The 27,057-nt window shown below is 39.5% G+C and overlaps 1 protein-coding gene across 4 annotated transcripts in view; it reads left to right on the forward strand.

Annotated features, from left to right (window-relative positions):
* The window catches only part of ACBD4 (acyl-CoA binding domain containing 4), a 471,606-nt gene that overhangs the window by 268,968 nt on the left and 175,581 nt on the right, over nucleotides 1-27,057 (forward strand). For all 4 annotated transcript variants that reach the window (XM_044055126.1, XM_044055125.1, XM_044055128.1 and 1 more), the window contains one exon: nucleotides 11,008-11,194. In XM_044055126.1, coding sequence (XP_043911061.1) covers nucleotides 11,008-11,194 — 187 coding nt within the window. The remainder of the gene's footprint in view (nucleotides 1-11,007; nucleotides 11,195-27,057) is intronic.

A 27,057-nucleotide genomic window follows, 5' to 3' on the forward strand; every position in this document is an offset into this window, starting at 1 on the left:
AAATGATTTTTATGCTGGAAAAGAGATTGTTAAAATTCAATTGTGTACAGATTGAAATGGAATATTTAAGAGAATGTATAAGGCTAAAAATAGTGCTTCACGGGTTAAGGATGTATACATTTCTGTATGGTCGGCTTTACAATGTTGAAATTATTGCTGATTTTATATTTTTTTTGACACTTGTGGTATGGAATTAATTTCAAAGGTCATTAAATAGAATTAATGTGTTTTAGAAAACTTAGGACCTGAGGTGGATAACTTGAATAAGGCTATATTAAACAATTTATTATTTTGTGAGTATCAAAGGTTATACGAGCAAATATTAAGGAAGGTAGAGAGAAAGTATAATAGTGTTTTTATTTAAAAAACAAAGGAAACTTGAAATAGATGTAAAATAATATGCCCATAAAAAGGCATATTCTACACTGGGCCTCTGAGAACAAAAAGCAGTTAAGAAGGGTGTGTGAACAGGGGATTGTAATAAAGAAGACCAGTCACCACCTGGTGAAAGTAGAGCTTTGAGAGGGGGCAAGGTAGGAACCTCGATGAGTTGGATTCCTTTTCCACAAGGCCACAGGATATTCAACCAGTATGCTGGTCAGAATGACTGGCTAGCAAGTCAAAACAGACAATGGATTTGGGGCAATACCAGCAGGGTTCCCCGACGAACGACAGTTGCAGGCAAGGAGGGAGGAGGAGGAGATAATTGAGTTCAGTATGGATGGCATTATTGGGATGTATAAGGGGTTTAAAATATACAATTATACTGACCTTGTGTTGACCAAAGAACATTTTACATTATTTTTGAAGGGGTTTAAGTCTGTACCCACTTGTCCTATAGATGTAGCCAATTCAATCATATAGTTAAAGAAAATTAAACATTGAAATATATTTTAGGGATCAAAACCTATTTTAGCCAACTCTCTTCACTTAAAAACATATAGCACTTTCAATCCCCCTTTACACACAGTGATACAGCTTTTTAAAAAGGCTGTCGTAGAGGACATGTACAAATTGTTTTCTCAGGAGAAGAAAATTTATCTTAATCTATCAAAGAGGGAAAATTACATTTTAAGAGCTTTGAGAAGTAATAAAGACATTAGGGTGATGAAGCCTGACAAAGGGGGTGATGTGGTGATTTTTAAAGTTGAAGATTATAACAATTTAATAACTAATTTATTATTCAATACTACTATGTATTCTTCTATATCAAAAAATAAGATTTGGATTTCTTATCAGTGAATAGATTCTTATCTTAAGGAATATATTTTGGATAAATGTATTGATTTGGATACATATCAATACCTACAGCAACCAAAACCTATAATCTCAAATATTTTAGGATTGCTAAGGTTCATAAGAATCTTGTTAGGCCTTGGCTTAGGCCTACTGTATTGGCAAAAAGTTCAAAAACCCACCCCATGGCAGTATTGACAGATAAATGGGTAAAAGAAGTAGTAATTAAGACACCTCATTTGGTGAAGGATTTGTGGGATTTTTTGAGCAAACTTAAACAAGACTTATGGAAAAGGGAATTGACTTTTTTAACTATTTCTGTTTTGACCTCTTTTCTACAATTCTGAAGGTGAAAGGTGGACAATACTATCAAGAGATGTTACATCTATATTTACCCCTATTCATCATCATCTTTTTTCGGCTGTTCCCATTAGGGGTCGCCACAGCGGATCACCTGTTTCCATTTCTTCCTGTCCTCTGCATCTTGATGTGTCACACCAACCACCTGCATGTCCGCTCTTACTGCATCCATAAACCTTATCTTAGGCCTTCCTCTTTTCCCGTTACGTGGTAGCTTCATCCTTAGCATCTTTTTCCCAATATACTCAGCATCCCTCCTCAGCACATGTCGAAACCAACGTAATCTTGCCTCTCTGGCTTTGTCTCCAAACCTTCCAACCTAGGCTGACCCTCTAATATACTTATTCCTAATCCTGTCCAACCTCGTCACACCCAGTGCAAATCTTAACATCTTTAACTCTGCCACATCCAGCTCAAACTCCTGCCTTTTTGTCAATACCATATTCATCTCTATTGAAGGAAAATATTTCCCTTGTAGTCGAGCTACTAGAATTGGTGCTGTAAACCAATTTTGTGCGTATTGAGGGTGCATACTATCAATAAGTTACAGGTGTAGCTATGGGCGCAGCCAGTACCCCAACATTTGCCAATATTGTAATGTTAGGGTGGGAAAGGGAACATTTGTTTCCTAGCCCTTTTGGCAAGCTTTTACATCTTTATGTCAGATTACTGGATGACATATTTATTTTGTGGGATGCAGCTGTGGAGAAGATGCCTAAATTTTTAAATTATTTGAATGGTTATTGTCACTACTTCCAATTCACTCACACTTGGAGCAGTCAATGGATCTGTCTTTTGGACACTATGATCTTCCACACAGCAAGTAGTTTTAAGTCAAATATTTTTAGAAAAGAAACTTTTTATAGTGCATACTTACATTACTCTAGTAACCACCCACATTTCCACAAAAGAAGCTTAGTAAAGGGGCGAGCTATTTGGGTAGCCAGGATGATTTCTGTCTATGAGGATCTTTGGGATGAACTGGTTAAGTTAAAAGGGATGTTTTGGATAGGGGCTACCCAGAAAGTGTTATTGATTTCCATCTTAATGAAGTATATCAAGGATGGGAAATAACATACCAACCCGTTAGGAAGAGAGATGACAAGATCAAATGAAGAGGTCCATGATGAACATTTTGAAAAAGCATTGGTTTTGGAACACAATAGCTACATGAATGACATCAGAGGAATAGTGAAGAGGAATTGGAATATTTTTAGAGTAAATAAGGAGATTTATGAACTTGTGGGACTTGAGCCTGTCTTTTCTTATAAGACGGGGAGGAATTTTAAACAGCTCTGAGAATGGGCTGGACCAACAAGGTAGTATTAGTAGAGGAACAGGGTCTTGTGGCTGCTGTAAACAAAGTGCTTATATAATTTAAGTAAAAAGTATAGTTTTGAATAACATGTTACAAAGTAAGGTGGTATTTGTTAATGGGAATTGTGCCACCAGTAAAATTGTTTGTTTAGCTAAGTGCGAAAATTGTTTGGCATTTTATATTGGGAAGACAGAAAGGGCATTAAAAATGAGAATTTATGAGCATTTATATGATATAAGTAATAAGAAAGAGACAAATGCCCTATATAGACATTCAAGTATGTGTACTAATTTCAAAAAGTTCACCTTTGGTATCTTAGAAAAAATTAAGATAAATCCTAGGGCTGGTGAATGCAAAGGCTGCTCTTGAAAAGGGAATAAGTGTGGCAGTTAAGGTTAAATGCCACATTTTTGCCTGGTCTTAATGATCGAGTATCTATTGCATCAATATTAAAAGAGAAATCTGAAGTTCTAATTTAATTATTTTAAAGGGATGTAGTTAAAGCAAATGTATACATTTATAATTATTTTTTATGTATATACATATTTATTTAAATGGATATTTATGTATGGGTTACATTTTTTAAATAAAAGATGTTTTTAAGAACTGGTTATTTACCATAACAGAGACCAGTGTGGCAAGGATTTTACATAAAGAAAAGTGCAATGATGGATTGTAAGTCATGTCCATTTAAGTGTGGAATTTTATTTGATTTATTGATTGGTTGAAAGTACTTTGATTATTGATTAAAAAATATAAAAAGGATTGTAGTAGGATGTTTTTTATCTAATGAAGTCTCCTTGAAGGGACAAAAGTGCTTATGAAGTTTTTTGTGTACTGTTTTGGTAATAAATATTTCATCTTCCACAGCTTGTGAGAGTCAGTGGTGTTTGGAATTGTTATTTCATTGGTTTGGTGTGCCACTTTTTGGTTTATTTATGTCTCAGTACTAAAACAGAAAACAATCTTCAATAATATAAATGCAAATGAAATAAAGCCAAATGCCAGAATTGAACTTGACAAAAATGTTTATTACTCCAATTTGCAGAACAGATGCTACAAAAATTCTAGACAGTTTTGGACCACCATATCTAAAATGCTACACTCTGGCCCAAATGTACGACCAAACCCCAACCCCCATTGCACGCCTGAAGAAGGAACCAATACTTTCAATGATTAGCTCTAGCATCACTAAACTACTTCACAACCAAACTCAAAACTACTCAACCTACACAAATAACTGGACCACATCCCACTCTGTCTCACGTCCCAGGTCCACTAATGCTCACTCTTTTTCCTTTCAATGAGTATCAATCACAACAATCAAAAATACTTCAAACAAGTTTCAACTAAGTACACTAGCTCCAGATGGAATTCCTGGTGATTTCCTGAAAATAGCCACCAGCTCAATTTCCTTTCTAGTATCCGTTCGCATAAACAGGTCTGTTCACAAATCACAAGTCCCAGCCTTATGGAAAAAAATCTCAGATCATCCCATATCACAAGGCATAAAAAATAAAGTAATCCAACCAGAATCCAAAAGAAGGAGGCAGAAGTGAAACCAAGATTGTTTTATTCCACAGCAATGAGTGCTTTCATCCAGATTACATGGACTTCATCAGAAATCCATGTAATTTGGATGAAAGCACTTATTGTTCTGGGATAAAATAATTCAACTTTAGAGCCATTGCCATTCTCTCCCCACTTTTAAAAATCCTTAAACAAATGTACTCATAATCAATCAATGACTCATTTACAAACAAACAACCTCCTTACCTCCATAGAGCATGGTTTCAGCCATTACCTATCCAGAGACAAAGGCCAACTGGTTTCTGGCATTTTTCTGGATTTATCCTAAGCTTTTAATACTGTTTCCCATAGCTTACTTCTAAAACAACAGCTCTCTTCACTTGGCCTATCAAATGCCTCCACCAGCTGGTTCTCAAGTTACCTTTCCAACACACTCCAGTCTGTTAAATGGATTAATTCTTACTCATCCTTCCTTACCCGTCAAAACAGGTGATCCTCAAGGTCACATACTGGGGCCAGTGCTTTTCAGCATAATTACCAAGAACATACACTCTACCAAGTGACAAGCATTCCTCATACAATATACTGACATGCTGACTATTCCACATTAATCTCTTCTACCAGTAACCCAGTTACTCTACAACACATCACCCAACAGTCATTTTCATCAGTTGAAAGCTAGCTCAACAACTCCCACCTTCTCCTTATTCAAAAAAGTTACTATTATTCCTCCATAAAGCCCATACACATCTCAAACAAAATTTCTCAATTACATCCTGAGATAACACCCCTATAGAAGTCATCCCCGTACAAAGCTACTAGTCATGACAATTGAGGATAGCTTGAAATTTGTCATGCATGTGTAACAGGCTATCAGAAAAACTCACAAAAAATTAGGGGCAGTCTATAAAACAAAACAAAAAAACTCCTGACCTCTACACCCCTGCTCCCCACTTTACTATAAGGCTCCCCAGTACTGCTTAACCTTCAAGCTTCAATCCAAAATAAACTAAACCAGTGCAGCACCAAAACAGCAACATTTGCCACTAACTCATCAAATAGAACTCATCACTGCTTAGCCCTAAAACATCTTGATTGGCTTGAATTACCCAAGCAATTCACTTACACCAGCTATTCCTAGTCCACAAATTAATATACAAACCAGAACAAAGCAAAGCCCTACTAGACTTACTGTACACATACACCCCTGCTAGGCCACTTTGATCTGAAAACAAAATGCTCCTCACTTCCTATAAACCACATCTGTCAGCAGGAACCTATGTCTACTCAGCTATGTAGCCCAATCTGGGAACTCTGTCCCTTTATCCCTTAAACATACTAACAACCTTTCCAGTTGCAAGACCAATCTACAAAAAAAATCTATCGGACACCTGTACCTGCACAATCCTCAAAACATATGCATGACCACCTACTCACTATAATTATGCCTTTCTCACTCTAAATTCACTAAAACTTCTATATCTTAGTAGGTCGTAGTGGCCTAATATCAAAAGAAGCTCTCATTTTAATGATGCCAGACTACTAATGTGTGGTCTTTTACCTCTTCTGATGACACTTTCTGCTATTTATTTTCCTCTCTAATGTCCTTCCATATCATTCCCATCTCTCTAATAACAAACTCTCTCTTTCTCCATGTCCTTAATTTTCCCTCCTGCTCATTACTCCTTGTCTCATTCTATTACTCTATTTTGGCAGCAGAACACTCTGTTATTTCTCACCTCCATATATTATTAGAAATGTAGTCCACATTTTGAAAAAAAAATATGTATTAGTTTATTTGACATAGGCTAAACAATTCTGCAAAGTATCTTGCTACTTGCAGTTGGTATTGTATTTCTTGATCATTGTTTATCCCTGTACTTTTCTGTAAATGTGTCTCAGTCTGTGTTTCATCTGTTGTGGGGATTTTCTCACCTTTTATATAATTTTACCATCTATTGTAAAATTATTGTATGTGTGTTTGTGGAGCATTGCTCCCCAGCTCATTGTAAAATATTTAATCTGTTGCGGAGCTTATTTCCCCTTGTAAATAATTACTCATCAACTACTGTTTAAATGTTTTTGAATCTGTTGTGGAGCTTTATTCACCAGGCCTCTGCTGAAAACAGGCCTTTGGCTCAGTGGGACTTTCCCAGTTACCAAAATGCAAACAAATAAAATGAATTAATAATATCTCCCATTTCCATGAGCATGGCTATATTTACCAGTAGCTTGGCACACTGTTGTGTACTGCCTTGTAGGTTTCAGACATAAGTAAAGAAGATGTTATGGTTGTCCTTGCCCTAGGATACTATATTTACCTCAAAATGTACTTTGTTGGACTTAATTAGTTCTCTTAGTTGCCTTAGTTTGTTGAGAGAGTTTTTGGTGTTATGCTTCCTAATTTCCGCTGTAACTATTTTTCTTTTGTTATACAACTTTTGTAATTTTGGATTCCACCAGGGTGGTTTGTTGAGTTAGTTTTGAGCTTACCTCTGGTGGGCGCAGCAGCCTCTGTGCAATCATTCATATGGTTACACAGAGCTTCTGTGAATAACTCTGCATAGGCTGCTGTGTTGCCTGGGTTTGCAGAGGCTTGAAAGTTTGACAAATTATCACTTAGTGAAAGATCGTTTGCCTTGGCATAGTTTCTAACTGTTACAGGGTTTGCTGGGTTACAGAATTAATTCTTATTTCAAAGGAGACTGCTTTGCGATCTGACCTTACCAGAGAAGACACGGCACTTGGGAGAGTGCAATGTTCTCCCAGATTTGTGAGTACCATGTCCAATATGTTTTGTACCTCTGGTAGGTGTGCTCATTAACTGATCCAGGGTGTTTGTGTTTACAATGTCTAGGAATATCTACACCTGCCAGTATGGGGTCATGTAGGATTCCCAGTTTATAGATGGATAATTAAAGTCCCCCATGAATATGGTATTTAGTTGAATGGTGAGTGTCCCCAATAGGCCTATGTATGGACTATGGGTTCATGGGACATAGAGGGTGAGCTATAGCTTGCTAGAATATGGTATGTGACTTTGCCTGTGGTAATCCGGACATGGAGGAACTCCAATGTATCATTTTGTTTAACCAACCTAGAGGTATGCTTGTCATTGATGTAGACCAAGACACCCCCAAATTTAGTCCCTGTCTGTGCAGTTGGTGATCTAAATGTGTGGAAGACACTAAATCCTTGCACTGCCGGAGTACTCTCTGCAGCTTTAAACCATGTCTCTGTAACTGCACAATGTCTGCATTCTTCAAGGTGAGAGCAGCTTGGAGGGAGTGAAGATTCTTATTTAGACTCCTGACTTTGAGCAATAGCACCTCTAGACTTCCTTGGGTAGATTTTGCTGTGTTGGGAAGTTTGTCAATTTGGCATTGCCTAAATAGGCTGTGTGGGGAAGGACAATGTTTTCAACGGTTTACTATCAAAATGAAGTGGATTTGGTCAAAAACACTGTGACGAAGTCTGGAGGTTGAGTGGTGACAATGTACAAATCTCACCCCTATCTTGACCCATGTTAACGCTTCTTCGAAGGTCAAATTTGGGATGTAATTTGACAATGTCAGAATACAGCATTGTGACATTTTGTGGACGTGGGTTGATGATACGATTATTCAACCGAGTCCGCTTCAACATTTTGACAGTAAACCTTTTAAACAATATTTGAAAGCCTAGAAGGGACAGGTTCCATACCATCCTTGGCAGAACAACTCGGTTTGTGAACCATGTTCTCCCATGCTGACAAAAATTGTATCTTCCCTAGAATGACACTAAAAACTAAGCCAGTTATTAAAGTCATTCATCTTCTGCTCATAGTGCGGCATCATCATTGTTGAAGGTAGAATGTTGCTCACTGCTAGGCACATACCAGTCTGTGGCACATAGTCTGAGAGCTCCATAAAGTCTCTTCATATAGTCTAGGAAGGTAAGTCTCAGGTCATACTTACAGGGACTACCATTGAATAATACTGGTACCTGTGTGCAATGGCTTCAATGCATGCGTTACTTGGTGGATCCTGTCCCCAGACAGACAACTAACAATCAGTTTCTCCTTGTTCGGCCTGGTGAGTGGGCCATCAATATGTCATGCAATGGTATCCCCTATGACTAGATTCCTGGGTCGTGCATTGGTTTGCATTATGGACCTAGGAATTGAGGCTCCACTGGGTGTGGCTGTATGTGCAGTGTTAGGTGTTTAGGTGTTGTTTCTGTTGGGTGCTTTCAGGTTTGCAGTTACATTGTCTCAATATACCCATATCCACCAAATTATATGCAGAGAAATTGGGAAAGTGCATCTCTGTGATGTCAGATTCTTTATTGGGTGAGCTACTGGGGTGCAGTATATGAGGGGTTAGGGCTCTGCAATACTAAATGTAAATGGCAGTGCTCCTCAACACGCAAACTACCTGGTTTCTGCTCCTAAACATGCAAACTAGCTGATCTCTGCTCCTCAACACACAAACTAGCTGCTCTCTGCTCCTCAACAAACAAACTAGCTGCTCTCTGCTCCAGAGGTGGTATTATAGGGAACATTTCATTTCTAACGTTCTGCGTATACACTGGGCACTACTGACCATTGCTGCACGATGAGCAGTGGGCATGCAAATGCACCAGATTTACACAGGCAATTAAAACTTTTAAACTGGCTTCTAAACCCTCTGTTCAATAAAATGACTACAGTTACAGCTTTCTTATGTGCTTCCCAACTCAGATAGACCAGACCACCACCTACTGCCACTAGGTGGAATATCCCAGTCTTCTTAATGTAATAAAAAATACAAAAAAATGCTTGAGTGATATGCTACCAGAAAACAAATTAAACAAACTACCTGGACAAGGTGATTTCAAATATTAGGGACCTTTAGAATGATTTAAAGTGAAAAATTAACAAATAAAGCAAAAATAAGGCAGGAGCATTCTAGCACACTTAACTGAAGTGCAAAGCAGTAAAATAAATATCTTATCTTCCAAGGATGGAGCAGGATTAGTTTGTGACCCCCTTCAGAGAGGAACGAGGATGCCAAGATCAGGAGACAATTTATATTAAGAGATTTTTACTCAAGCTCAATACTAGTTTGGTAGGTGAGCACTCACTATCATGTATATATATATATATATATATATATATATATATATATATATATATATATATATATGGAAAACAATATGTGAAAAGTAGTTAAATAGCTTACACAGCAGACAATAGCAATTAAACTAGTGTAGGAAGAGACTTTGGAAGTCAGATTACCATAAGGGGAGGAAGCGTAGACACAGCCTTTTAAAACCACAGCAGGAAAAGGGTGGGAGGGTTGAGGCAGCAGACTAGCTAGAAAGGGATCCAATCAATTAAAGCTAATATTGGAGCTTTAGCCCTATCAGCCTGGCTGCAGGTCAATGATCCTGGGTATATTAGAATTTCAGAAACTTTAGCTTAATGTCTCAGTGGAGACGGGGGCAGACACAAAGAATATGATAAGCAGAATGTAAGACTCTACCATCAAAACTGGAATATGAATAGCTGTAAAAGCACTAAAGGACCAATTTTGGGGCAGAATTCACAATACTGCCACTACTGCAATCCCACCTCAGACTAAAGCAATGACTATGCAAAAAGTTGCCAGTAATGCTGTTTATAGAAAATATGCAGTAATAAATGACTAAATGAGGCTCAAACCTGGCATTATTCACAGTTCTGCCATAACTGTGAATGTGACTACAAGATAAACCCCCAGACAGTGATCAAAATACAAACAGCTAACTTTTACAAGTAATTCTACTTACAGACATAGAAGCGCAGTATAATTTATAAATGATGCTAAGATCTTGCAGGAAACAGCATTCTTCCCAGAACTGCAAATGAAGTTACAAGACCAAGGTTCCAGAACAAACTAAAAAAATGCAAAGAGGCCATTTCTTTGGCTAAAACATGGAAAAAGCAGAAACGTACAAAGAAGTATCAGTACACAGGTAAGTAAGCAGAATTTAAATAAAAGCTTTTTTCTTCCTTTTTTCACTTCAGGGCTTTCCACCCCTCTCAAAATCTTGAATAAAAAGTCAGTGTTCTCCTAATAAGCTCATCTCAAGATGGTTTAATGGAAGTGCTCTCTGTTTGTGTGTGTGTGTGTGTGTGTGTGTGTGTGTGTGTGTGTGTGTGTGTGTGTGTGTGTGTGTGTGTGTGTGTGTGTGTGTGTGTGTGTGTGTGTGTGCATGCTGTGCTTACCAAATGCATTCTGAAGTGAGACCATATTTGTTAGCCCCAAACTTGTCCAATACCACTCAGTGCAGTAGACATGTAATGGATAACTGAAGCACTCCCATAAATGATACTGTTAGTTTCTACACTGTGTTATTTAGCCATACATTATTTGACATGTACATTTCTTATTACCACTGTCCATGGTTTGATAATGTATTTCTTATGAGCCAAGATTTTTAATACTTGTGGCATACTTTGTGAAAAATGATTTGTAGCACCCTCTAGTTTGTTACCATATGACTAAATAAAAGTTTATTCATACTACATCATGAAATAGATTAATGTTAATGTTTTACAGGCCTGTTCAGTGCTGACCAATCAGACTCTTGCCTTAAAAACATACATCTCCAGTGCTGAGCAACACAGTAAAATGTCCCAGGAGAGTTCTGGGAAAGGAGCTGAAGAAGTGAAGGCAGTGCGAGCAGTGAAGGACACAGTGCCGTTTTTAGAGGTTGCAGTGCCTCGGAGCCAGTGGGCTGAGACAGGTAAGGGTTTGTGCCTTGTAGGTTCCAGAATAACATAAAGAATGAATTTTAACATTTTAGGAAATTGCATGCAAATATTGATCCGTGTTAGATTTATTCCCATCTACCTAATGCTAGCTATTCCTCAACCTCTCATTCCCCTAGACCCTCTCCCTCAAAGACTTTCTTACAGTTAGCAGGGTATTTCCTGGCCTGCATTTTGACACAGCTGCTGAAGAGCCCTGCTGACATGATTATTTTAATGGTATATTGTAGCACATCAAGACTCCTGTATCCTATACAGCAGTTGACGGATACTGGCTAGGCAAGATGGCATTTTTGTTCCTGTTTGTGGCAGGCATGTGATGTGAGCATATGAAGTCAGAATGCATAAGCATTAGTGCACCTTTTTATTTTATTTATGTATTTTTATTTTAGTTTTGGTTTGCTCAGTAAAACATGGAAGTGGTGTCATGGTTAAATTACTTGCTTGGGCTCATAGATTATGTGCTTCTTGTAACAAAACATAGATAAACAGAAAGTAATGCATATGCAGTCTTTTCCCTTAAAGTTATAGAACTCCCCACCAAACCCAATCCAGTGTCACTAAAGCTTTTAATGCCAGTGTCAGGCCATGTATCTTTCTGTCTGGCAATCTCTTTATTTTCCCTTTCCATGCTACCCTTATATATTTATGAAGGTATCCTTTGACTGCTTGAGACTGTTCCTAAACCTGAGACTGTCAGCTTCTGAAGTAAAAGCAGAACTGCTGTGTCAGCATGCACAGCTTTCCAGAATAATGCAGTAGTCCATAGCAACTGACCTACTTACATAGCAGTAGTACCATTGTTAACAACACTGGTAATGCAGCACCGAGAAATAGCTGAGAGCTTCGAACGTAAGTTGGGTGAAGAGGACCATAAATGCCAGTGAGCACTTCCCCTTTGGGGATGTATGCATACAGATCTCTATTGCTCTGTATTTCTGGTATCATAATCATGGATGACTTTATGGCTGGGAGGTGGATTCCTAGAGGTTTGCTGTTTATTACTGTTAAGTCATGGATTACTTTATGGCTGGGAGGTGGATTCCAAAAGGTTGGGTGGGAGAATGGCCCCTGAAGTTTGTAGAATATGCTTGCATACATCTGGTTTATCCACCAAGAATATTAACATTCTGAGCATTGAAAGGAAAATGTCATTTACACTTGATTTCATTTTATTTCCATATAATCTTATAAGAACAGTGGGCTTCACTTGTGTTCAGAAGGGATAGCCTTTCTGAAAATTGGTCTGAAGAACTATATTTTTGGGTACATGTCTTCAGATGTAGGTAGAGAAAGGTAATGGAGCAGAATGCAGGGAGACTAAGGCATGAGGAAAAAGTGTTGAGGAAGTAGTCAGTAAAGGAGGATATATGCAAGAAAGAAGTAGGTGAGTGTGGTAGAGGAGAACGGAGGGGTTTTAACTGCAATACTAGAAGTCTGGGTAATAAAAGGGGGCAGCTAATGAGGACTGTGGTGGAAAGGGATATTGATATAGCAGGTATTACAGAAATATGGACTGCTAATATGACAGGCTGGGATCCAGGTACGCCTAGTAACGAGACGCACACAAAAGACAAATTTGGGAGGTCTGGTGTAGAGGTACAGTCTACGTAACATACTGTGTGATGTGAAAAGAGAAGGAAAAAGATTGTGTGGAAATGAGGCATAGAGGAGGAGACAAGTAACATCATGAACTTATTTCCGGTTTGAGACAGCGGGGGACAGGGAATGATGGTCTATAGATGCTTTGTATAAACCTGTGGATACACAAAAGTTGGTGGGTGATTTGTTGGCATGTAGAAAAAAGGACTGGAGGAGGAGAAGAAGAAGGTGGGGGTTATGGGGTATTTGAATTTGTAAGAACCAGACTGCAATAGTCCAGCAACCAAGAAGAAAAGAAAGATCTGACTAGAGACCCTAGGTGGGGAATGGTTCTGCCAGCCTGTGCAGCAACTTAGTAGGAATAATAGCACTGTGGATGTGTTGCTGCACCCGTTTCTGGAAAGTGATTCAGCAGATGGGAGAAAGAAACGCTCCCAGGTAGCAAGACAAAACAGAAAGACAAAGCTAGTTGGTAGACCAAGATGAAAATTGTCAGATGCCATTGATAATGGACTCGAGAGGCACTCTGCTCACAAGGGTTACTTAAGGAACTTGTGAATTAAAAAAAATCATTAGAGCAAGGAATGTAAATGTACATGCTTTAAAGCTGCTTGTGAACACTGCTTCAACAAGTGTGATCATAAAGGCTAAAACTGTGTTCTTCTTACATCTGTTTTACCCATAATACAAACATTGTATTTACTGTATTCACTTGGACTAAGTGTATTAATACTTCTACTGTATACATTGCATTGTATATTGTATAGGACTGAATGTATTTCCAGCTTGTTTTATCCTTTTCATTTGCATTGTTTGAAAATGACTTACTATTTATGTATATGTATGCTTGAAAGTACTTATTTTCTGTTTTTGTTAATTTGTTAAGTATTGTAACAAATGTTGCATTTGCCTTTTGGTCCAGGAAGAAGCTGAAAGAGGTCTTGTACTAACCCATTTATCTGATTAGCAAACATAGATAAGTAAATTGGAACAAGTCACTGTTGCATTAGGCTCAGGCAAAGTGAGTTACACAGCCTATTAAGAGCTGGCCAAGGCCTTTGATGCCATCCCACATTCTGGCATTATCGATTAGCTAATCAAAGTAAATGTAAAACCTGTATTTCACCCACTGGATAGCAAACTGGCTAATGGACAGAATACAATCTGCTAGTGTTGGAGATATTTTCTCTTTGAAAGGATCAATTAACAGCAGTGTCTCTCAGGGATCAACTATAGGACCACTTCTCTTTAACATTTACTTCTCTGGTGTCAAGCCTGATGTCAGGAGCTTGTGACTTACATCTGCAGACTTGGAGCTGCCAATCATATCCCAAAACACTAGGGTGACAGTGGTAAACTGATGCAAGGGGTGTCGGTTTATTTTCAAGTTTCCTTCCAATTACTGAGATAATTTTTTGGTGGTCTATGTATCAGAAATCCCAGTTGTACAAAAGACAAGGTACCTAGAGGAAATGGCAGAATGAGATTTCCACTAATGAGAGGGGTTCTTTTCTCTAAATGGATTTCCCCCTTCCAACTTATGACTTTGCTGAAGTATGGCACCTATTATTCTGAAGTTCTTGTATGGGTACCTCAACTTGACAAGTTAGCTTTCAACAAGACATTGGCATGTAATGAATAGGTGCTCTACTTCACTGGCAGAGATTAGAAGTGGAAGAAACATCTACCTCTGCCCTAGGGAGTTACTCCTCACCCATTGGGTCAGATGTTGTTATTCTTGTCTACACTCCAGCAAAAGCTGTACTCAGAGATCATGTTCCCTGCTGTGGAGAAAATAAAAGGTAACTGTTCCCTGCTATGGGAGAAAATGAAAGGATTTTATTCCATAATCATACTGGTTCCCAAATGAGAGGTGTTGTGTAGGCTGGGTTGGCCCTATCATTTCTGAATACTTTGCCAAGATCCCCAAGTTGAAGGTGCTCACCATGCAGACAGCTCTTCCTTTCTTCTGGACCACTGCTTCATTTTGATCTTAGACCTGAAGGAAGGGTATCATTTTATACCCTTTGTTCATGGCTTCAGGCGATATCTGGGGTTTGTGTCAAGGTCACAGTTCTATGTATTGCCCTTTGGGCTATCCACTGCAGCTTGAATGTTCAACAACTGCCTTACTCTGGTAGTGGCTCACTCTCAGATTCTTGGCATTCACATCTAGAGTTCATGACCACAAGGGCCTTTTTAAGCCTAGCCATGCATCTCAAATCTCTAACAAGTTCTGATACTCTTGATAAGTGTAAGCAGGAGCATGGGAAATGAACTGTTGACAGGTTGCCTGTGTACATTAGAGACATAGGTGCCAAACCAGGCAAGAATTTCCAGTTCCCCATCCAATTGTCCAAGTCGCACTTGAATTGGGTTAGAGAGGAACTCTGCTTCACATGGATGTGGATCTTGTTCCATTGACAGGGTAGCCTCTGGGATATATACCTGTCTCTCCAACAGGTCCTATTTATATCACAGGCAATGTTTAAGTCTTTAGAATGGGTAATTCTGGTGCTGTTTGTTTTGTGGGAGATCCAGCAGAGTGGGATCTGACAATGCCATGTATGCCAGGCATTGATCTTGCCTCAAAAGCTAGTAGTAAACAGAATACAGGGATAAGGCCTTGAGACAGTCTGCATAGGAAATTTTACTTACACCCTGTATTCTTTTAGTGAGGAACATCTGTGGACATTCCATTTGTGGGATATGCCTGTTTAGGTACATACCAAAGGGGGCATTGTACTCAATGATAGGTGTGATGAATGCCACATGCAGTGGAACAATGACTTCCTTGGACTTGATGCCATACCTTTGTTTATAGGTTGAGCAACATAGAATGATTTCCTCACTAATGTAGACACATGATGGTCAAAGGCTAGATTGCTATCTATGTGTGTCCCCAAGTGCCTAACTCCTGGGTCAAATCTAAGGGGCATGTTGTCAATATGATAGTTACCAGGGATGGATGACTTTCCAAAGGATACTGTTATGCATTTCTTGACATTTACTTGGTGTATTTTGTCCCCAGATAGATTTGCATTCTTTTGTTTTACTTATACACCAAGGTCATAAAAGTAGTGTGTCTGCAACTATCTGATTACACTCCTACCTTTCTGCCTCTACCTCTTTGTTGCTTTCACTTACCTTATAGCTCCAAGGCTTCTACTTCTCATACTGATTGTTTCTCTTTGCACTCTTCTGTGAGGTGGAGGGCCAGCCCGCTCTGTTCGCCCTTGCTATGCTCGGGCTCACTCTGCTCCCCTACCCTACCTCAATTCCCACACACCCCTGCATCACCTAGACTTATACCCACACTTACCACTCCCCTAACTTCCCCCAATCAAGAATCAGCCTCCATCCACCAGTCACACCTCAGTTAACCAATAACACTATTTATAACATTCCTCCCTCTCCTCACACAACTTAATCACAACTGTCCTTAATCACACTACTCCCACCACACTACACAAACACCCCTCTTTCCCTATATCTTCATCACATCATCCAGGTAACCTACATTTAAAAAAGAATACACACCATGCTCTTTCTCCTGCCCATACTCTATACCCTACTGCTATCTGCTTACTATCTAACATCCTACAGTCACCTACAGATACAACATGTCAATAGCCCCATACTATATTATACTAATGCCATCCACTCCTCACTCTCCTACCTTGCCATCTCCTCCCGACTCTACAATCACACACCTATTGCATACTTCCACTTCAAACATGTAGTTGTCAGTAACACCACTAACCACTTCTGCAAACACCTTCACATACTCTCCAAGTTGTCAGACAAACATGCATGTATATTATCACAGATTCTCCGTAGTGGTGATATACACCCCAATCCCAAGCCACATACTGCACATACTGCACAACATACCATCATGGCTACTATTCCACCCCTTCCTCACATTAAAACTACAGACCTTCTCATTCTTAACATGAACCTTAGAAGCCTTGTTGACAAGATCACAGACTTCTTTCATGCAGTCATTGCACAGTACTCACCAGACATTCTTATAGCAACAGAAACTTGGCTAAAACCCCATATAAGAGACCTAGACATACACCCACAAGGTTATAGTGAACACAAGTTAGACAGGATCAGGAAGAAGGATGGCAGGGTTGCAATCTTCTACAAAGATAATGTAAGCATAGACTACCTACCCATCAAATACCTGTAAGATAACTTTGAAGTTCTAGTAACATGGCTCAGAATCAACCCAAAGAAAAATGTTACCATAATAGCCACTTACATACCTCCCAATAATAGTCCCACTGCCATTGAGGAAGTCATAGCCTGGACAGCCTCAACCTACACCCATGAAACCATTATTACAGGCAACTTCAACTTAGACTGGAACACTTGCACTGGTGATAACCCCTGTACCTTCATAAATCTACATGGTTTCTCCCAAACAATCAAGTTTCCCACTCGAATAAACATACCAAAAGGGAATCTATCTTAGACTGGTCACTTTTCAGCAGCACCACCCAAAACTATCTCCTCAGATGTCTTCCAAATAGTTTAATTGACCATAGATCTACCTACTTAATCCGTCATCAGCCCAACTCACCCAGAACTATAGTTTACAAAGTCTTATGAAATACCAAAAACTTTTCCATCGAAGCATTTGTAGACATGCTCAGTACATGCAACTGAACAGTCCATCATTTCCAACTTGACCAGGTTGTAACATACTTCAATGACACATTTCTAGCTATTCTAAATAACTTAGCACCAACCCGTACATGTTGTGTTAAAAATAAGAGATTGCCCTGGATATCAAAAGAAACCATTAAACTTCAAAAACTAAGGGACAAAACCTGGTATCAATACCAAAAAAAACAAAAGACAATAAAACTCTGCTAGCATACCAGCAGCTCCACAATCAAACAAACAAAAAAAAAAAAACAACTCAAGCTGGACAAAAAAAAAACATATTATACAACTATGCAAAATAAATATGAAAATAACCCCAAAAAGTTCTGGCAAGTAATTAACTCACTCCTCCACCCAGGTAAAGCTACAATCCTAGAACCAACAACCAATAACCTAAGTGTGAGTATTGCCTCACAAATCAACACCTACTTTATAAACACTATCATCTCCTTAGTTATAGGGAACAATTCCACCCTCTGTCTCTTCCACCTAATGTGGAAACTAACATCAACTTTTTTAACCTCAAACCTGTCCCAACTAACACCATAAGAACAATGCTGAAAAAACTAAAACATTCTTCCTTATCAGCTGACCTACTCCCCAATGAGTACCTCATGATGCCATAGCTCTGCATATCTCCATTCTGGTAAATAGGTCTATAGCAGAACTGTATGTCCCAAAATTATGGAAAGTTTCCTATATCACCCCTCTACATAAAGGAGGAATATCAACACAATTAAACAATTACAGACCCATAGCCATCCTTTCCCCCTGTGTCAAAATTCTGGAAAAATGTATCCACACTCAATTACTACAATACCTGTTTCTCACAACTGTAGCTCTCCCTCCCAACATGGTTTCAGATCAAAACACAGCACCAGCACAGCCCTAATTCATTTCTCTAACACCATCAACCAACTGAGAAATTCAAACCAGTAAGTAGCATCAGTCTTCTTAGACATGTCAAAAGCATTAGACACTGTCTCCCATCAGAAAATCCTTAATACTCTTGCTTCACTAAACCTATCAAAGAGTTCCCTCTTCTGGTTACTAAGCTATCTTTCTGACAGACAACAAGCAGTACGATGGAAATCCGTACTCTCACCACTCCTGCCTATCTCAGTTGGAGTCCCGCAAGGGTCCATACTAGGACCCCTTCTTGTCACCATCTTCTCTAATGATCTAGCCTCATCCACAACACACGCTAAAGTAGTTCAGTATGCGGGAGATTCAACTCTAATTTGCTCAGCAGATACCTTACCAGACCTCCAAATAGTAGCACAAGTTTTTAATGATATAGAAACATATCTAAGTAAATCACAACTAATCCTCAACCCCAAAAAGACACAGTCAATGCTATTTACCAGTAGCAAACAATCACCAACCACACTCCTTTCACCAGTCTCTCAGCAAACAACACAGTCATCCAACCAGTTGAGCATACAAAACTCCTTGGGGTGACAATCGACAACAAACTCAGATTTGACCAACACATAGCTATCACAGTTAAAAAAGTTCCCTTCAAACTTTGCACACTGTACAGAAGCAAGCCATTCCTCACTGACAATACCAGACTAGCCATATCCAGAACCTTCCTCCTCTCTATGCTCCGATATGCTTTCCCCCTCTTTACCAACTTAAAAAAAAAATATTTAACCAAATTGGAAACTTGCTACAACAAAATCGCCCATTTTGCAGCAAACCTTCCCCACCAAACCCACCACTGTATTGCTCTACATAAGTTAAATTGGTTCAAGCTACCATAAATTAAATTGGTTCAAGCTACCTAACCTTCTTCATCTCTACCAACTTAAATTCACACACAATATCATCTTCCATCCTGACAGTTGCCCATCCCTCAAGGAACTTCTTGTTCCCTATACATGTCCACAAAGTTTAAGATCTGCAGACAGAAACATTCTCACAATAAATGAAGCTAACAACATTCATGGTAAACCCTCTTCTCAAATCAAATAGCCAAATTATGGAACTCTCTACCCCACACCCTCCAAAACACACCTGGATCTACCAGTTTCAAACAACTACTATTTGAACATCTATCCAAGAACTGGCATTGCTCCTGTGCCAAACCTGACTGACAAGATATATATAACTCTCTCAACACACTGTCCACTCCTTATGTCTTTCTCTCCCTCTCCTCGGTGTTTATTACTACTCAAAATAAATATATATATATAAAGGAAATCTCATATGCTCATGACTATTATATAATATGTACACACTACTAACTTTATTTTTTCTCACAGTGATCTTCACTGAAATGCTCATGTTTTTCTTTTTGAACCTGTATCTACTAGAAAACTATACTGAATACTACTTTATATAGACTAACTAGAAGATATGTAGTCTGCATCTTACTGTATGTATACTATTGTACTATCTAATTACTGTTATATTTTTATATTTCTGTGGAGCTTTTCTCCCTGGGCCTCCACTGGAAATGGGCTTCTGGCCCAGTCAGACTTTCCCAGTAAACAAATGTAAATAAATAAATAATTTAGTTTTAGTCCATGACTCTGGCACTAGTTGTTTGTCTGTGTCAGCCCCTCCTGGAGAACATATGTGTCAGTGTGGAATTCAATGACAGCTCCTAATTTGCAGTCATCTGCAAATTTAGTCAGCCTGAGACCACTGACATTGGCCTTGACTTCAGAGAAGTAAATGCCAAAAAGGAGCGGTCCAAGGACTGATCCCTAAGGGACTCCACTTGTGACTGGTCTCTTTGTAAAGGTGGACTCACCAATTCTAACTTGCTGGATCTTGTCTGTGAGCCAGTTAGCTATTCACCGGGTGACATATGAGTTTGTATCTAATCTCTTGAGTTTGTCAACAATGCCCAAGTAGGGTATTGTGTCAAATGATTTACAATTAAAACCTTGAATAGCCTTCCATCGAATGGTCACATCACCAAACTGGAATGCTGAAAATAAAAACATCTTTTCCCCCTTGTCGAACCATGTTAATATCAACGGTTCGACATTTGCTGTTATGGAAATGTGGCTGTTGGATTAAATATGACAGTTGATGTTCAGTGATGCAATTCGCTGAGTTTCCGTTCAATATTTAGCCACTTTGAAAGCAGTACTTTGATGGTGCACCATTCGACAGAGTGCACTTCTGGATTATGATAGTAAACCATGTTAAATGCCTTGGCCAGGTCAAGGTAGGCAGTGTGAACCATTTTGCCCTCATCCATTGCTTTGGTTACCTTCTCAAAGAAGGTTACCAGTCTGAGTAGGTTCGACATTCGCTGTTATGGAAATGTGGCTGTTGGATTAAATATACCATTCGATGTTCAGTGATGCAATTCGCTGAGTTTCCATTCGATGTTTAGCCACTTTGAAAACTGTACTTTGATGGTGCACCATTCGACAGAGTGCACTTCTGGATTATGACAGTAAACCATGTTAAATGCCTTGGCCAGGTCAAGGTAGGCAGCGTGAACCATTTTGCCCTCATCCATTGCTTTGGTTACCTTCTCAAAGAAGGTTACCAGATTGAGTAAGCATGATCTGCCCTTGATGAAACCAAACTGGGTTGGGTCCAGTGTCTGGAGGTTTACTATATCTCTATTTATAATTTCTATGATAATTCTTTCCATGGCTGTACATATAAGACTAGTGAGACTTATGGGTCTGTAGTTTCCAAGGTCTGTAGATGGCCCATCTTTGTGCAGAGGGATAACTGTTTCCATTCTCCATTTATGAGGCACAAAGCCTGTTTGGAGGCTAACTAGAAGATATGTATTCTGCATCTTACTGTATGTATATTATTGTACTATCTAATTATTGTATATTTTTATATTTCTGTGGAGCTTTTTTCCCCAGGCCTCCGCTGAAAATGGGCTTCTGGCTCAGTAATTCCAGAAGTCCTGATAGGTCATGTTTCATGCTATTTAAGTCAAAGTCAAAATAAACTTTATTATCATTCAGAAATCACACAAGTGCAAAAACTGAACAAAATTCTGTGTCTGCAGACTACATGTAGACTATTTTCACAGATATTTACACATATAACACCTAGCTATTACATCAAAGACATGTAGGTAGACAGACTAATATTGCATATCTTCTTCTTTCGGCTTTTTTCCCAGTTAGGGGTCACCACAGTGGATCACCTGTCCGCTCATAATTGGCAGTGGAGTTTTACGGTGTCGAGTTGCCAGCCCAGCACCCAACCTTCCACAGAAGGCACACACATGCACGCACTCACACCTAGGCCAATTTAGAGTATCCAATCCACCTACAGCATGTGTTTGGGATGTGGGAAGAAACTGGAGCACCTGGAGGAAACCCACATGACCACAGGGAGGACATGCAGACTCCACACAGAAGGCACCCCAGCTGAGGATCGAACTAGAGAACTTCTTGCTGTGAGGTGGCAATGCTAACCGCTGCACTACCATGGCTGCACAGACTAATATTGTATATAATTAGAAATATATTTTAACACTTTTCAAACTGAACACTTACTTGCATGAAACTTTAGTATTGCACAGGTACTTGGTTAAAGAGGTTGCATTGATCCTTGCATAGAAAGAGACATTTGAGTATTGCACTGTGAATATTTGAGAACTGCACTATGGACCTTAGAGTATTACACTATGGTTAATTTACAAATTTGCATGTATTGCTCTGAACGAAGAGATATTTTACTGCAATGCTACTGCCCTAAATGGCCTATAAGTTACAGTCATGGTGAATATTGTACTAAGTATTAGGTAAGACTGGTAACCAAGTTCATGCACAATTTGAGAGAGTTTCTACTGACTAGCTGGACATCATGGAGTGTAGTGGTTATGAGAGTTCAGCAGCCTGATGACATTAGGGAAGAAGCTGTTCCTGAATCTTGTAGTTCTGCAATGTATGCATCAGAAGCGTTTTCTGGATGATAGATGCAGGAACAGTTTGTAAGCAGGGTGAGTGCAGTCTTTAATTATTCTTCTGGCCCTGCTGAGACATCTGGATTTAGAAAGCATCCTGGAATATTGTCTGCACCCATTAATGCAGTGTTCTTGGTCTTAGAGAGAGAATTAAAGATCTGTTCCCTAGTTATAGTAGGGGGAGTTATATTTGATGGTATTTCTTGAAGGAAGGTTGAGGGGGAGAGAGGAGTAAAACTGAAGCTGAATTTATCAACCAGCAGATTTGCTATATCTTCTGGCTCAGTATAGGTGGCTCCATTTACAATGAGCTCTGCACACAATTGTGTATTGCCTTTGATACTGCAGACATAGACAAAGAATACTTTGTGGTTGTCCTTGGCCTGGGAGGCCAAACATACTTCAAATTTGGCTTTGGTGGACTTATTTGTCCTCTGAGTTATTTGTTTAGCTTGATGATAGTGCATTTATCCTGCTGGGTGCTGCACCTGCTAAGGTTTGCCATGATTTTCCTCCTTCTGTTATACAGTCTATTGATTTTGTGATTCCGCCAGGGTGGCTTGTTTTTTGCGTTAGTTCTATACTTCTTCCTGGTGGGTACAGCTGCCTCTATGCTGTTATTAACATGCTTGTACAGGGTTTCTGTGAACAGTTCTACATAGGCAGCAGTGTTGTCAGGGTTTATGGGGGGGCTTGTAATTTTGCCAGGTTATCACTTAATAGCAAGAGGTTAGCCTTAGAGCTGTTGTTGTTAGCCTTAGAGTAGTTCCTGAATATTCCAGGTTTAGCTGGGGTCCAGGTTTTATTTTTACTTCAAAGGAGACCATTTTGTGGTCTGACCTTACCAGGGAAGACATTACAGTAGGGGGTGTGCAGCACTCTCCCATATTAGTGAGGACCAGATCCAGTATGGATGCAGCCCTGGTCGGTGTATTGAATATCTGGTTCTGGGAGTTTATGTTTACAAAATCCAGGAATCGCTGTGCATGTATATTTGGTGTCATATAGGATTCCCAGTTAATAGTGGGGTAATTAAAGTCACCCATGAATATGGTATTGGGTTGGATGGTTAGTGTTTTTAATAAGTTTAAATACAAGGTGTGGGCTTCCTGTGTCATAGAGGGGGACCTATAGCTTGCAAGGAAGTGGTATTGGATTTTGCCTATGTCTTTACTTGGGCAACTCACTGATCTGTGCAGCGTCTGTATCCATGTTTGAATTGCTCTTCCATCTAGGGTTTAAGCTGAACCTTCAGAAGTCATGCCTGACACCCTCACAAGGGCTTGTCTTCCTGTGGTGGTTTATTGCCTTTAACAAAAAATTGGCCTCTCTTCCCAAAGAGAACATCTTGTCTTACCAGATGGTGTTTCAGTAATTCTCCAGAAATAACTATGTCTTGGTGAGAGAATTCCCCAAAAATTCTATGACTTATGGTGCCCATGATTCACATGATATCACTGACCCATCTCCATATGTGGAATATTCAGTGGCATGTCCAGAATTGTTGGACCAGCACCTACATTCTCTGGAATCTCAGTTACCGGTGCTGCCCTTCATCAGGCATGGGTGTCAGTGGTGGACAGCACAGATGAGTATCAGTCCAGGGCTTCCCTTCTTCCCTGCTGTTCTGGCATGGTCTGTTCTGACAGATTCATCTGACTTCGCTTGGTGAGCTGTGTCAATTGGAGTGCAAGTACAGTCCACTTGGGTTCCCAAGGATGCACAGAAGCACATCGGTAGCAAGGAAATGGTGTCAGTGATGTTCATCATATTGACCACTGCTGCAGTAGCCTTATCTATATGGGTTATATCCCACCAAGAATATAACAACCAGACAGTTTCCAAAGCTTCAAGGCACCTTCCATGTTCCCAAACTGTCAGGCAGCTTGAGGTGAGCTGACTAAATGACGATTTTGGATGCCAAGCACTTCAGAGCTTTACTGGCACCAAAGACTACACTCGTGTGAGGCTTTCAGGGATTGTTGGCCAGATTATCCTGTTCCTTTGCTGGGCAGCTAAGTTCCCTCTGTGAGAAAACTGTCTGTTTAATGTTTGTGTCTTTTCGTCTTTTCCTGGTTAGGGGTCGCCACAACGGAACTCCGGTCTGCTAATGATTGGCAGTAGATTTTGACATGTTGGCTTGCCGGGCCTAACGAACAACCTTCAACGAAGGAACACCCATTCACGCATGTCACTACACAGAAGACGCTCTAACTGAGAATCGAATGGGCAACGTCTGTGAGGCGACAACGCTACCGCAGCACCACCACCGCAGTATTTATTTTTGATACTTTCATTTTCAGGAACGTTATTTTAAAGTTAGGAGTTTGTGTTTTAATGGACTGTCACAAAGTTGTACTGTACTTTTAAATGGGAGTGCTCTTTTTTCCTGTCAGTTGAAAAGTTGTTTATAGGGCTCCCTATTGATGAGTTAGCACTTGAAATGCCAAGTGCCAAAAAGCCAAAAAAAAAAAAGACAGAATCCCTGGAGAAGAGTGAATTTTGAAAATCACTCTTCTCCTTAAAATGTACTTTTGCAAGCCCCCATAATCCCCAACTTATATATCCCAACAACAAGATCACCATATCTAGGAGAAAAGGGCGTGTTCCAAGAAATGGCATCTCAGGCTTTATATATTTAAATCTGTTTCTTCAGCCATTCATTCTCAGTGTTTCAGGATTAATTTTAGAGGGTCCTGACATTTAAAATGGTTACTTCTTTAAAGTAACTGAAAATCATGTTTTCTGAGGAGAAATTGCATTTATATTACTTATGGGAGTGACAAGCTGTTTTCAAGTGCTTTTTGCTGTTTTTAAAAAAGTGACTTTTAAAGACTTTTTTGTTTTTACTGTCATTTGCTGCTTGTTTTCCCTGGGAAAGAGGCACCATTTTTGGATTAATCATGGTCTGTCAGTGCCATGGTTGGTCCTTCCAGTTACAAAAAGAAAAAGTTAAGCAAATAGCCTTTGCCATAACAGCAGGCTAGCAATTTACCTCAGCCCCAGGTGGGGGACACTGCTGTGGCCATTTGTTGTACCACAGACCAGTTATCTTTTACCCTGGATCCCTCTGGTCTACCACGTACAAACAATATAGACCAGGGGTTAACCACATCTTTAGTGGCTGTTGGGGTACCCTCAGTGGGAAAGGGAGAGCCACTGTTGTCAGTCCTGGCAGAGGGAACAGGGAAGGCTTCTCTGTTTTGTCAGAATGTTGTGCCAGTCCCTGTGGAAGCTGCTGCTGTCATTAATAACACCATTAGTCCCATTTTTCCTGTGAAGAAGAAACAGAAAACTAAACATGTATCAACTCCTCCTTCTGCTCAAATTTCTATTGACAGGTGTAGCTTACTGGGTCTGGATCAGGGTTTAATTCAGTCTATTGATCCTTCTTATACGTTCATAAGTTTGTAGGTTTGTAGGCTAGCGGCCTTTGCCAGCCATTTTAAGCCTATAAAATGTCCCTTTTTGTACTCCAGTTAAGTTATTCCATTTGGTCAGAGACTGGCCTTACCCATCCCACAGTCTATAATTATATATTACCCATAAAGAGAATAACTGGATCATACCATAGATAATTTGAGGGGATCCTTGCATGGGATAAAGCGTTTAGGAGCTGCTTCTGTCCTTTAGTAGTACAGGGGAGCAGTCCTGGGGTAAATGTTCTGTTTCCCATCCATTGATCCAAGTTGCACTTGATTGTGGACATGAATGAACTTTGTTTTATGTGGATAGGGAGTGTGTTCCAGAGCAGTGGTATCCTCTACATCGAGATATAAAATTTAAATTCTTGTAAAGTTGTTTCTCGTAAAAGAAAGTGGGATGACTCTTCCTGAAGTGATTCAAGATTCTGAATCTGGACAGCAGGATGAAGGCACAGATGCTGGTTTTCTCTTTAGATTTCCAGTTCAGATTCAGGAGAGAGGTCAGTTTCTGATTCTCCCTTTGGGGGGGGGGGGTCGCTTTCTCTGAGACTATTTCTGGAATGTGCCAGTGTTTTCAGTGGGAGAACACTGAGGTGTCTCAGTCCCTCAGAATATACTATGAGTTGTTGTAGAAAGATTTTCCAGAACCTACACCCATTCTTCCTGTTCTGTCTGCTTTGGAGGACATGTGTCACTGCCTGCAATTCTCCTGACAGTCATCCAGTTGCCTCTAAAAGGCAGATAGGATGTATAAAGTTACTCAGTGTTTTATGTTTTATAGACTCTTCCCAAACCTGATCCAGCAGCTATATCTTTAGTTAATCCTACTGATACTAAACACTTAGTTAATTCTAATCATACTATTCGGGTATAGATGGGAGGATTATTGATAAGTATGGGGGAAATGGTATGCTTTTGCTACTTTGATTTTCAGAATTTTGAATTGTCAGGCTTACATATTAAGGTTTGTCCTGACTAATTGTGAAACTATGAGAAATGATTTGTCTGCAGTATCTTCTTAATGAGGAATAGTTTGCATTAAAAACATAAATTTCTTCTATTGTTCAAGTCACTACTTATTGTGTTCAGTATTACTTTGTTGATATCTTCTTCAAGGGCTATGGCCACTTATACTGTCTTCAGGAAGTTTGCATGGCTGCATTATCATAACCTTCCCGGTAATGTTAAAAATAAGATTTTAATTTCTCATTTGGACAGAGATTTTGTTTTT

Source organism: Protopterus annectens, chromosome 13.part0, assembly GCF_019279795.1.
Source record: "Protopterus annectens isolate FY-2018-M chromosome 13.part0, PAN1.0, whole genome shotgun sequence".
Classification (NCBI taxonomy): Eukaryota; Metazoa; Chordata; order Ceratodontiformes; family Protopteridae; genus Protopterus; species Protopterus annectens.